General features: G+C 42.5%; 1 protein-coding gene across 1 annotated transcript in view; it reads right to left on the reverse strand.

Annotated features, from left to right (window-relative positions):
* Positions 1–13,204, reverse strand: part of LPCAT2 (lysophosphatidylcholine acyltransferase 2) — a 31,416-nt gene extending 18,212 nt beyond the window's left edge. Inside the window, exons 1-7 of the mRNA XM_027666250.1 lie at positions 13,070–13,204; positions 7,248–7,387; positions 6,073–6,290; positions 4,697–4,809; positions 2,258–2,318; positions 1,254–1,312; positions 32–66 (exon numbers count right to left, since the gene is read on the reverse strand). Coding sequence (XP_027522051.1) covers positions 32–66; positions 1,254–1,312; positions 2,258–2,318; positions 4,697–4,809; positions 6,073–6,290; positions 7,248–7,387; positions 13,070–13,189 — 746 coding nt within the window. The 5' untranslated portion in view covers positions 13,190–13,204. The remainder of the gene's footprint in view (positions 1–31; positions 67–1,253; positions 1,313–2,257; positions 2,319–4,696; positions 4,810–6,072; positions 6,291–7,247; positions 7,388–13,069) is intronic.
* Between the last annotated feature and the right edge of the window lie 610 nt (positions 13,205–13,814).

Here is a 13,814-nt window from a genome sequence, read left to right on the forward strand (position 1 = left end):
ATGTAATTTTCAGTAGGATTAAGAAACTTACAATGAATAGCCCTGCCATGTCCAGGTCACAGTATCCTAAGGAAAAAATAAAACACAGAACTGTATGACAGAACCAGATGCAAGTTAGAGAGCAGATAAGTTACAATTTAAAACAGGCACAAGTTCAGTAAAAGTGGATGATGGTTTCATAGTCCTGCAGTGAAAATAAACACAGGTGTTATGGCAAATAGGATTCCTTGCTTTAAAAATCTGGAAATAAGCATGGCAGACTTTTATCAACAATTGGGAATAAAGTTTACACAATTACTTAGATACTGTAAATCATTCACTTTGATCCAAACAGCAGAAAGAGGGAAACAAAAACACTGGTAAGACTTTTTAAGCGAGCTTCACCAGTCCCTTTAGAAAGGCACCCTCATTAATATGTCTGATTTAGTTTTTAAGGACATTTCTGCATAATCTATCATGCTTTTTCTTTGCTTTTTTTGCTTTCCTTTTTTTTTTCCTCACTCTATTACTTCTTATACACAATTTTTACAATGTATACTGTCAGAACCTTAAATCCTATCAGTGAATGTGATACCAATCCCCTCGAGTGGTTCACTTTTGAAATTTGTAAAAGGATTATACAAAGTAATCTTCATAACTAACAATAACAGCAATTATGTTTTTAATCTTAAAAAACAATATGAATTAAAAGTTTGGTCTTTTCTGGATTGGTTGGGTGACCAGATAATTAAAAAAAAGTTAAAAAGGTCCCAGACTTACACATGTCAGTGAAGCAGAGCCACACAAGGAATGCTGCATGAAAAGAATATCTGCAAAGGTGCCTGAAGGAGGGGTGTTGGATGTTCAGGGATCAACTTTGCTCCTGTTCAGAAACTTTGAAAGTCCCTTTGCAGTAAGACTATCTTGAGCTTAAACAAAAAATGATGACTAGTAGGGAAGTTGTGTTCATTTTAGACCGTGAAGTACAGACTCTGTGGCACTGCAGGAAGTTTCTAACTTCTGCTGCAATACTTTCCTGCCTTTCCTCTCCCTTCAGCTGACAAGCCCAGCACTAAGTTTTTCACAGTCAGAACAGCAACTACACCATGGTGACACTTGGGAAGCCTGGATTGCTTTCAGGAGCTCTTCAATGCTAAAGCTCAGGACAATATATTCTTAGTGACAATGCAAAATATTTATCATGTAAAGTACCATCTAAGTCAGGATTTTGACTTCTGTATTACTGGTTAATGACAGAAAAATGTTCTGCTTACCAGCTTGTTGGGGTACCGGAGTAACACAGGTTGTACAGGGACTCGTGAAACAAAGGCACCTGCAGCCACAAATTAGAACTGATTGTTATGACTGAGCTTAAAACAGCAATTGGGAGTCTTAAGTGGTTCATTTTAGACATGGTATCTAGAAGAAGACATTTTTAAAAAGGCAAGGAGAATGAGAAGTATTATTATTCTTGTTTAGTTGTTTGGTTTGATTTTCTGCTTGTTTATTTGTTTTTAGATCAGCAGCACAACTAGCAAGATGTCAGGACAGAAAAGGGTTAGGCTCCATTTCAAGAAGAAAGCTGTCTAAGATTCCTGGATTGTTCAAAGTCATTTTCTGTGTATTATCTCCCCATTGATTGGCATTCATTTCAAAGGATTAGATGCTCACAAGGCTGTTGAGCATTTCCTGAATCCTTCTCTGTTCTGTTATGTTCATAAGTGACAGGGATCTGAGCATACAGCAGTGGTTTGTAACTTTGCTACCTAAACAGTTAAGAAAGGAAAGCAACATGGCTCTGACTGTGCAGCACAACAATCTAATGATCACTGATGCCATTTTTAACACCTTCCTATGTTAAAAATCTACTGTCCTGGCTCACCAAGCACTAGGCAAAGACACTTCATAACCTGATTGCCTGGCAAAATTTACAGGAATCTAAGATTGCACAACTGTAAACTGAGTTCATACGTTCATCTCATAATAATCACAGTTACCTTTGTGGGTAAATAAATTAGATGAAAACTGTACTCAGAAAAAACCCCAACCAACTAATTATATATGTCATAAATATTTTGCATCCTATACAATAGCAAAAATCAGAAAAGTAAGCTGTCTAGTATAAAAGAGGGGGTTTAGTGCTACTGAAACTTTAATAATGTAAGGAATTACTATAATGCTGTTGTGGATGATGTACCTGCAGAAGTACATCCTTACTACAACTACAAATTAATAATCACAGATTATTTTCCAACAACAATGTGACAAAATATCTCACCTTGTTTAAATGTGATCAGGCAAGATCGGTTTGTGCAGGTGCCTTCTGGGAAAATCAGTATCTTGGATTTAAAGAGAGAGAAATATATATATGTACACATCCACATATTTCATAAAAAGATTACACTTTAGCTTCTGTTATGCACAGGCTGACTTTATGCAAGCTCTGTGACCTGTTGTACTGTATCACAAGAATATCATCACTGTTTCAAAAGGAAATGAACAAATAAATGAAGGATGCTCACAGGATTATTAACCTGGCCCATCTTAATTTGAAAAGAAACGCTTTATAGGAGAGGGGAATGGCCTTTGTCAGTACAAAAGACTTTAAGTGTTTCTCTCGAAATTTTAGTGTTGGTCATGGTAGGAGAATTGTTCTTCTCCTGTTGCCAGCAGCTCCTTATATAACTGGGCTGACAGGAAGTACATGAGGTACTTGAGCATTTACAGGCACAGATGCCATCAACACGAGTGAGATTCCAGCTGTGATGAGATGTCAGCTTGAGCAGCAGCAGCAAAAGGCACAGAGAGCATGTGTGTCTGTGAGGCAGAGCTCTGGAGGCATCACACCCCACAGCAGCCTCTGAACCTGAATGACTCACACACCCCAATACCCAGAAGGTTTCTGAACTAGTGTCTGAGATACTGCATGAGGTGCACTGTGAGCTGCAGTGGGACACACTGAACGCAGTCCCCTGTGGAACACGGGAAAGCTTTGTATTTCTGATATCACTATAGGATCATGAGCAGCATTCCAAAAACACCTCAGGACAAAAACTGGTCTGGATTGAGTGTTCAAAGTGTGCTCCCAATTCAGTCCAAATGAACAGGTCAAGGCTAGATGAGAAAGGGCCTCAGTAGGTCACACCCAAGAGACACAGACTGTTCTAAGATATGACAGAGGCAGCTGCACACACTGATATACAATTAGTCCTCTAGAGATTCTGTCATCAGAAATCGTTCAGTGGGGCTATGGACACAAACTTGATTCTGCTTAGCCTATGTCCTAATCCCCAGCAAACAGGTTAGTGACTGATCAAAGAGTAAGTAATTGTTCCCTCCTTCCTCTTTGTTGTGGTACAGGGTTGGAGAAGCCCTAATCAGAACCTCATGCTATTAATAAGTGTGCCTAGCCTTTTGTGTTTGGGTTTTAAGAGGAGGGAAGAGGGAATCCAGCTGTTCTTTCTTTTCTATCATGCTAAGAGAATGCAGCCCAGGCACTCTGAAGATGGTATGACAGACATCATCTTGTGGTCAAGTTTCTCAAGAAAAAGAGAAAAAAAAAGAATAGGAGGAAGGTGTGGCCAGGGCACAGGACTAGGAATCACCCAGTGACACCCTCAGTTGTATTGCTGACTCTGTCTTGGAGATTCCCAGATTACTTGACTCATGGACTATTTATGCCATAATATATATGTAGGTTTTATCCCAAGTGCAGCACTCGTGTAGGGCCCGTTTCCTTTTCCTCCCCATTCTGCTTTCAGCAAAGATTAGGTCTACCAGGGCATTCATCCATAACAGTTTAGCAAATCTTAAGCATCACTGTGGTTTGTAAGCACAGTATGAAAAAAAATAAATCTTCCTAGCTTTGACATGTGAATATTTAAAATTCTCTGTATAACTGACAAGTTGAAAAAGATAATGGATGCTCTAACAGTGTTTACAGCAGCTTAGAAAAATTTATGAGTTAAATTAATGTAGCCAAAATGCTAAAAAGCTTTTTCTAAGGTGTTTATGAAGTGTTTAAACAATGCCATTACAAAAAAACCCTGGCAAGTGTTGGTCTTCCCTACTTGAATGGTCTCTGTTTTTCTGGAGACTGTTCAGAAAGTAGAGCAGTAGACAGCAGGTCTACCTGTTACAGAGATACCTGCTATTGACATCTATTATTTTTCACTTGCATCTTTTACTTTTCTTCAAAAGCCATTCAGTGGAACAACAGTGAAGGAAAAGTTAACTTTTCTCACTTAGTCATTTAGGAGGTATCCAGCTATGACTAAAGACAGCTTGTGACTTTAGCTACTGAAGCAGTCACTTTCAGTTTTTATTTTAAGGGAGTTAACCCTCAAGAAATCAAGAGCTAATTCAAAACACAGAGCATGACTTTATACACAAATATGCAGAGGATATCTTTGGAGAAAGGCCTTGTATCAATGACTATATTTTTTCAGCAGCTTGGTATGACAGTATATTTGTGGGTTTACAGCATTATTAACCTAAAGAGCAAACTGAGCTCCACCTCAGCTATTCTCTATGTGAAGAACTGCTGTTTTGAGCTGTCTGTGCTGGAGCTTGGACAGTCTGGGTTACGCATCTCACCAACTGCTCATCCCCTGACTGTTGTGAGCACAGCTTTCCAACCTGGCTTCTCACCCGTGAGCTGCCTTCAGAATACTGACTCACATACACCAAGGCAAGTCACCTGCTGTTTAATTATTACCTGTGGCCACTGGCCTCTGGATAATGCCCGTTTAGTTATCTCAGCCACCGTGTTCTTCCGGGAATCAGGGTCTTGACGAGAAACTGCTACAGGCTGAAGGGAACTCAAAATTGCTGTGAAAGAGATAAAAAATATGTCTCATACTAGTGTTGAGAAAACACATGGGTTCAAGGCTTCCTTGTAGCAAAAACTTGGTCTTGTACTAGGAGACAGACTCCACATAAACAACTTCTAGACTAAATTGATAAGAGTGTTGTTATTCTCCTCCTTCTGCAAAGTGGGAAGTAAGACACAGAAGACACAGCTACACTGCCGGTTGAGGAGCTTTACAGTAATTATAAACATCTGAAATTCAGCCAAACACATTCTAATAATATTGCTGTCATTTTTCACTGAGCATTTCCACACAATTCTAAGAGAGGGACCTGACAGGGTCTCTACTCATGGGCCACACTCAGGCCTAACTCATGCAGACTGCACTCAACAAGTAGTTTGAGCCTTCCCTTTTCAGTTACATAGCATGCACAACTTCTGTGTTAATTACAGAAAAAAACCCCCTCATTTAATCAGGAATCTGCATCATAATGTGTGGACTTACTAAAACGTGATGAGACCTGGTGAAGAATTATTTTCTATGTCCCAGTCATGTTCTTTTAAGCTAAAATCCATATATTATCTGTTAGCTTATTTTTTACAAAGACACTTTGCTATGTTGCCTGCTGAGTTTAGTTCTGGGTTACTGTATAGCCAGCAGGAAGTCTACAGCTGATTCCAGTAATAATGCAAACAGAGATTCTTTTTGTGCCAAAAGGAGGAGAAAATAATAGAAGCATGAGTCATCTGATCTTTTCCATTCTCTGCATTTCCTTTTTGAGTAACTCCTCTTTTCTTCCTTCCTGGTCTTGCTCCCATTAAAAAAATCCATAACAGTGCCTGCAAGTTTAAACTTATACATGTGGTATTTTCCAGACTGCTGTAGTTTGGGTCTATTTTGAAATAACCTTCATCAGTTTGTGTTCTACATTTATGGGCCACACTGTTAAAAGACAGCAGTCAAATTTCTTGAGCTACCTACTGGGAGAACTAAAGAGAAAGCTTCTAGCCTGAGCAGTTGCAAAACATGCTTTCAGTATAAAGTCAAGTTTAAAGTGATATTATATTCCATACCTGAAAAGAAACAGCATACTTCTAGACACATTTACCAATTCAGAAAGATAACGTCACAGGAATTTCACTGGAAATAATTTGTCAGTATCTTTGGAACCTAAGGACTTTAAAGTCTACCTCTAAATTACTTTAGGAGATAAAATTTTTGGCCCAGTATCAAGTTGCTGACTTGTATCCTTTTTGTTTTGTTTTTTTTCATAAATACTTACTGCCAAACACCGGGGTGGACAGGTTCTCTGCTCTAGACACTATTGATGGCATTCCAGTTAGGGCACAAACAATGGCATCAAAAAAACTTGAATGAGGAGCTGCAACAAAGATTGGGGCTTCTGGGAGACTTGCTACTTTCCCTTTTACTTTAACCTGGAAACCCATTATGAAGAACGCGGTACGAGTTAGGCCTGAGAGGGTTGTCCGGATCATCCTCCTTGTAAACAGAAACACAAAAATATCATCCATCTTACAGTCAATATTTCTTCTGTACTTTAAAAGAAAAGCCCGTAACAGATCTCCTAGTTCTAACCAGCACTGGGGCCTGACACAGGGCATCAGGAAATGTAGGGCTAAAGGGGAAGCAGGGAAGGGAACATCACCTTTTCCTGATGAAACATAAGGCAATGTGCAGCACCTTGTGAAATCCTCCTCCCAGCTACACTATTTCTCTTGCCATACATATCATTGCAGCACATTATTGTGAGGGGAGTAATTAGCAGATTCAGTGGGGGTTTTTTTAAGAACTTAGGTAACTGATACTGTTCTTTCACCAACCATTTTAAACATGTGAGATTAAATGACAGTGTTCCCTTACTGGAACATGTTCCCACCATAAGGGACATGTTCCTTTCATGGGACTCTCCGTAATCTCTTGGACATGTAAGAATTCATTTCCTGTGTCTCCTCCTCCTGCAGTTACAATGCACTGTAGCTAAAAGAGAACTTCATTACTCTGAGGTCATAAGCTGAGTGACTGAAACCCAGAACCCACAGAAGCAGCTGTAAAATACCACTTCAAGGGCAATGCAGCCAGCAGAGGAGCTGTCAAAGCTAATTTTGTCATAGCAGAAATTACAAAAGCTACACAGAAACTCAACCTACATAATGTTACCAAATACTTTTCTTAATGAGTTTCTTTTCTCAAATATTTCTATTAGTATTATTGGTAAAATAAGCTCTGGCTTACAAACAGCCTATAAAGATTTTTATACAAATTTCTTTTTAGCCTCAAGACAACTGAAAATCTACCTATTTAAAAAGCTCCGCTATTGTTGTAAAATACACTCATTAAAAAGCTGCTTCATCTAAACAGGTAAAACTGAGATGTCATTGAGGAATCCTCTTTAATCAAAAGAAGGAGCGAGAGGGAAGAATGCTTTAGACCTTTTACCTTCTCCATCCTTTCAGTGGCACAGATCCTCTTCCACGCTGACAGAATATTGCAATTGATGCAAACAGCCAGGCTAGCAGTAAAATGAATGTGATGCATGTGGCACGGAGGGGTAGCAAAATAATCCCCTGAAGAACACTCTGGAAAAAGAGAGGGGAAAAATCTTAAGAAATGGTATCAGCAGGAATGACACTATTATCTGTGTAGTTACTTTATAAGGACTTTAAATACTGACATTATTGCTACGTGATTTAGTAAGGAAAGCATTAAAGATTAAAGGTTCTTATGAGAAGTCATTCTTGGTATTTCATTTTCACTTCTGAGTTCCCATTTCAGGTACAACTGGAATATTTGAGTATTTAGGTTTTTGGCTTGGATGTTGTTAGACACAAAGGGTAAACAAAGTTTGCTGGCTCTAGTTTATATTTGGTCTCAGTCTGCAGCACACAACCAGCTTGGATGAGCCTGCCCAGCTGACACATATCTCCACTCCAGAGTCTTCTGCCACTAGCTGCCTGTCTAGAAGCCAAGTGGGATTGTTAAGATGACTAAATTGTACTCTTGCCCTTTCAAATGACAAATCTCATGTTGAGTCACAGTATTGCTGAAAGTGATCCTCACTACTGCTTCTGGGAGCTGTGCACACACAACACAACATCATTTCCCCTAGCTGGGACTTAAGCAAAATGGAGTTTCAGCTGCCCTGGTTGCAAATAATTCTCAAATATCATCCTTAGCACCCCTCAAAGGAATTTTTAGCTTGTAATTTTTCTTGCACAGCCTCAGAAAACAAATGTACTGGCACAATGCTGCACCACAGGCAGCTTTGGTGCAGGGAGAAATTCTTAATTGTTTTATCCCAGCACATTAGGTTAGAAACTATGTCCTGAAGGTTGGCTTTTATGGTGCAACACATCACTGTGCAGATTGAGCAAGCCCAGGTCTCTGGGAGGCAGGTGAGCTGTGTTAGCAGGTGCAAGTCATAGCTGAACATTCCTGGTAAACCAGTAAAGGGTTCAACTCCCTTTGCCACCTAATCCAGCTCAGCTCCCACTCACTGATGAGGACCAGCTCCTGTGCAAACATATGCACAAAACAATACGTACCCAAGCAGAACTGTAATAGTGATTTTTTTTTTTTTAATTTATTTGGGCTATGTTTCTAAAAGTCCCCCAAAACTTTCATGAGAGTGTATCATTGGTCACAGACTGACAGCTCTACCATTTCAGATATACGGGAGAAGTTATTGAAGGAGAGTTATGTGAGTTTAACTTCTGCTTGTGAGCTTACTATTTTTTATGCTTTACTATTTTTTAAGAAAATCAACTACTGAACAACAGTGTTACTTTCACAAAATCAGACTTTCTAGTCAGCTCTTTAACAATGGCCTCTTACTCTAGAGAAAAAGCAAGGTTTTTAAAAAGTCAGTTTTACAAAACAGTTTGCAACTTCCTAGAGTTGTGATTAATAAGTAACACACTGGATTTTAATTTACATATTTTCTTTAAAAAGGAACAAGTGTTTGTAGTATATCTGGAAAATAATCATCTTAGTGTATTATTTATCCAATTCTTTGATTTAGTCAGTTGCTTCCAATTTTCCTTTCACCAGCATGATCCTTTCCCTCCCCACCAAATCCCTTCCACCTTCATGTAACATCCTCTTATTGTCCTCTTGTCAATATTCAGGAGAGGCTTTGCCATCTGGCTCTAAACCCTCTGACATGGATGAGGATTAAAATGAATTTAGGCCTTTGGGACTCAGTTCTGTGACAACAGACCAAACAAGACAGGGGGTACATGTGGATAAGCATGTGAAGCAGGTACACTTTATGTTCTGCAAGCACTGCCATATCATGTGTTTCCAGGAGAGATCTGAACACTCAGGTGTGGTTATTTCCTTCCTTTATATAACAGTTGTATATAGCTAGCTATGGAATTTTAACCATAACTTCATGGACAAGAGGAAAAGGACTGCTCTGGATCACAAAATGGGTTTGATATCTGGGCACAACAGACGTGACCCTGGAGATCTGTTGCTCCCACTTGCTCTGGTGCCAGTTGTGGTGAATCTGAAAAAGTCAGGTAGGAAATTAAACCAACTAAGACTCCCTGCTTCCCTCCCAAAATTAGATGTGTCTTTTTTTCTCTACATGCATCTTCCTGTACTATGATCTATAGTCCCAGTTCAACATTTCAGCTGCATTCAGTTATCCAAAATGGGCAGCATAAGCATAAATCTGTGTGTTTTGAATTAAAGTAACTTTTTTCTTTATGGAAAAAAGAATATATATGCATTGAACTACAATGAAAAATAAAGGATGCAATAGCAAAAGCAAAACAATTCCTTCCTCAAAACTTCAATAAATTCATTAATCTATTTCAGGCAGATGCACAGGTGGTACTGATTTGCTGATGCAAGCTATTGGCTTTCTAGGTCAGCAAAATGAGGCAGAGTTGGTTTCTGCTTCATCAGCTACAGACTAGGGTAAGAAAAGGACAGAAAAGAGAAAGGTCAAGGTAGGCTAGAAAAGAGAAAGCATAGGAGAAAAACATACAAAAGAAAATACAGAGTTTAGTAACTACTAAGTAGGATCAGAGCCACTCCAGTTTCTGTGTACAGTAATCACAAAGAGAATAATTCTGAGTCATTCAAAGAACCTTTTCCTGCATACTGAATCACCTGTGTAGTTTCTGTTTACTGTGTCTGCAGTAACTGCATATCCTGTCACTGCAATTCTTGCAGACAGTCCTGGCAGTCCAGGTCCCACTCCCATAGCTGACTAACCCTTGATCAATACATGGGATTATGCTGTCACTGATAGCAGAAGCCTGGGAAGGGGAAAAGCAGGTCTACCAGAAAGCCACAGAATTCGGTTTGAAATTCAGCTGCTGTCAAGTTGTCTAGGAAGCAGTAGCAGAGCAGGCTGGGGACCAGAACAAAGCCCAACTCCAACTGAACTCCTCTGACATCTGTGGTCATATGGACAGTCCCCCAGAGCAGCACATGCAGAGCTAGACAGGGTCTTCTGTGAGTGCCCAGAGGATGTCACAGTTTCCAGGCAGTCTAGCTGCTTGCTTCCAAGCATGAGGTTAAAAATACTGCTTTTAGCATGCTGGTTGTGCCATTACATAGTTGCAGAAATCCACTGAGCATCTCTTCAGAATAAAGCAGAATCCAGTAATGACTTAACTAGAATTTGTGCTTTGCAGTTGCAGTTCAGAAGTTAGGACAGCACGGGAACAATCAGGATGAACAGAACTAAAACTAAAAACCAGAAAAAAATCTCGATGATGAATTGCAGCCAACTTCAGTCAGAGGATGGAGACCAGAAGTCTTTGAACAACTGTTTTAAGATCTTGTTTGGCACATGTAGATGTTTAGCACAGCAAAACTGATCCTTGCTTTGCACATTCTAAAGAATGGCAGAAGTCTCATTGGTTGGTAAACTATCAGCAATACAAGGACTGGCAAGAAATTGTAAAATATTCTCACTCCAATTTCAGTCTGGCTACAACCTGTTCGTACATTTGAAGCTGAATGAAATGCAAACAGCTAGCCTGTCTCACTTTCAAACACTGTTCCTCAGCCACACAACAGCCTTCACACTGAAGGAGTTCACCAGCATATGGAACTCCTGTTTTGGGGTCCCATAGAGGGTTTTGAAACGGTATGTTTTCATTGGTATATGTTAAAGGAATAGTATAGAATAGGGAGGATATAACAAAACTATCCTTTAACATGCAAGAATGGAGAAACACTACACTTGACATAAATGGAAAGAGAAGGGACACTTCCCTCTTCTGGAATTTATAGTAACACTCTCTGGTAAAGCACTGATTCCCAGCTGGTCTGACACTGCTGGGCAATAGAGGAGCAGACAGTACAAAGCAGTCATTAGGAAGTATCCCAGTCTTTATGACTATCGGGGGGAAAGAACAGAGGGGAGCAACCCACAACATGAGAAGGTTCTCTGTCTTGTGATTTTTTGCTTTGCAATTCTGTGACTACTACAGCTTTGCTCCTAAGCTGACTAGCACCAGGCCCTGACCCAGCCAGGTTCTTTTTCTTCCAGGTGCATTATGGAGCTCTGTATGGAATGTATCCTGCTTGAAGACATAATCATATTTTTCAACCCTACCTCCTGAAGGAAAAAAGCAGAATATATTTATTATAGCTAAAATGGTAATTGTAGCTTAAAAATGCAAGCTTTAGAAAGTAGTCTGTGCATCCTCTAGAAAGAACAGCCAGCATGGAAAGCTGTCCATGTCTGGAACCTCATTAAGAAACTGGTTTCCTTACCTCAGGGTTCATGCCTAAAGCTACTGATTCAGATGCACTTGAAGTTTGTTCCAGGCTGCTAGTAAAACATAGGGGATAAAAGCATTTGAAATTGTTTTCCAGGTTTCTCACATTTCCTTCACCCAGTTACCTTCAGGGCAAACATTGTTTATAACTTGAAGAGCTATATGAAACATAAAATATTTAGTTGTACATCAGCCTCAGATATTTACAAGGATCAGCAGAAAATGCTGCAATTCCACTTACATGTTGATGTCCTCATTGTCCTCACTGATATGTCAGTTCATGTTTGGTTCATCAGCTAATTTTTAGAGTCTGTTTTTAAAAATTAAAGCCCAGAAATACTTTCTGCTTTCTTAATTGCATGAGTATCCTGTAAGTTTTGTGTGTGCTTGTACACAAGCCATACTGGGACAGCATTCAGGTCAGATCGCCCAATGATGCCAGTCAGTAACCCAGTGCAATTTGTGGACCCTTTTTTGTTCTACAATATATGTATGGAACCAACCTCCCCAACCCCAAATCAGCCTAAAGAAAGCTAAGCATCTGAAACAGGATGACTGAAAAAAAGTTACTTTCTATTCCAGCTTTTCATATCAGAGAGAAGTTATCATCTTTATTCTAGAGCTGAAGCACCTGATGTGATGGACTGATGGACAGTATTTCATTCTTGAAACAGGACTCCTGTTTTCTCTAGGAATGATGTGTTATTGGCAAGGACTGCGCAAATATTTTCAAAAGCCTGTTGTAAATCTCGTGCCAAAAGTTTTAAGTCAATTAGCCTCTGCGTGTGTGTGTCCAGCAAGCCTGCAGTTTGTGGACTCTGGAGAGTGCTGGCTTGAAGAACCTAATTTCAAAAAACAGTGACTTTTTTTACAAAAGTGCATCTTCGACCATTTACAAAACTTCTTCATGTATGTGCTCTCTATCTCTAGACTAGATCAGGAAGCAAACCAGAGGGGAAGGAAGTATTCTTAGTCGCTGCCTGCTCGCGGCCAAGCCAGGAGCAGTAGATGTGTGACAGTGTCAGGGTTGCCGCCCTTCCCTGCGGGCTCGGGGGTCGCGGCGGCGCCGGGCCCCGGCAGGCGGGAGTTTCAAACCGCGACCGCTCACACGGCCGGGTCCTCCCCTCGGAAGGAGGGCTTTGTACAGCGGCCAGTGACCCCCACCCCGCACCGGGACAGCCCCGCGTTGGGTCGGAGCGCGGAACGCGCCGCTGGTTTAGAGCCGCGCCCGGGCAGCACTGTCGGGGGTGCGGGCACGGCCGGGGGTGACAGCAGTGCCGAGGGTGAACAGCAGTGCCCGGGGTGACAGCACGGCCGAGCGTGACAGCACTGTCGGGGGTGACAGCAGTGCCGGGGGTGACAGCAGTGCCGGGGGTGACAGGACTGCCGGGGGTGACAGCAGTGCCGGGGGTGCCGTGCCCGCCCCGCCCGCCGCGCTCCGTCCGCTCAGATGCGCATCCCAGCCCCGGGCAGTCCCGTCCCGGAGGCCCCTCCCGCCCGCGCCGCCAGCCTTACCCGCAGCTTGTCGCCGGCGCCGAGGCGGCCCGGGTGCACGAAGGGGTTGGGGACGGTGGGCGGGCCGAAGCTCTGCTGCCTGGGCAGCGGCAGCACCCGCGGCGCCATCTCCGCCGCCATCCCGGGCGGCTGCGCATGAGCCGCCGGCGGCGCCCGGGGCCGGCCCTGCCCACGGGCCGCGGGAGCCCCGCCTCGGGCAGGTGAGCCCGGGCGGGCCGGGACCGGCCGCTCTGCGGGGCACCCTCGGGTCAGGCGGGGCTGCCCCGCGGTCCCTGCCCGCCCCCTGCCCCTGGCCCAGCCCAGTGCGCGGTGCGGTATCGCTCGGGGATGTTCATAAACACTGCGATCTACGCGAGAGAGGAGAGGGGTGAGCGCGGTCACGGCGGGGGACAGAGGTCGTTTCTAGGAGAATGGTGCATTTCCAGCCCTGCATAAGGCTGGTACAGAGATTGTGGTCCGGAGTAGCCGAGGGCTATAGATCCGCTGCAGCCTTGCCCTTGGCATCGCTTGCCGCACGCCTGCCCTTAGGGCTGCCACACGAGCAGCCTCTGCAGGGCTCGCAGTGCTATAAAACACCGCTCCCGGCGCCTTCTGACAGCCGGCCTGGCAGGGTGAATGCCGCTGCTGCTGTTTTCAACCTAAAAGGAAGTTCCAGCCTGGCTATATTTAGGAAACAGGCTTTTGGGTTCTCACGGACATCCGCTTCAGTGGTGGGGCTGAGCCACCGGTCTGTGCGTGCAGAGAG

The sequence above is a fragment of the Corapipo altera genome, unplaced genomic scaffold (assembly GCF_003945725.1).
Source record: "Corapipo altera isolate COAL_440 unplaced genomic scaffold, ASM394572v1 99, whole genome shotgun sequence".
Lineage (NCBI taxonomy): Eukaryota > Metazoa > Chordata > Aves > Passeriformes > Pipridae > Corapipo > Corapipo altera.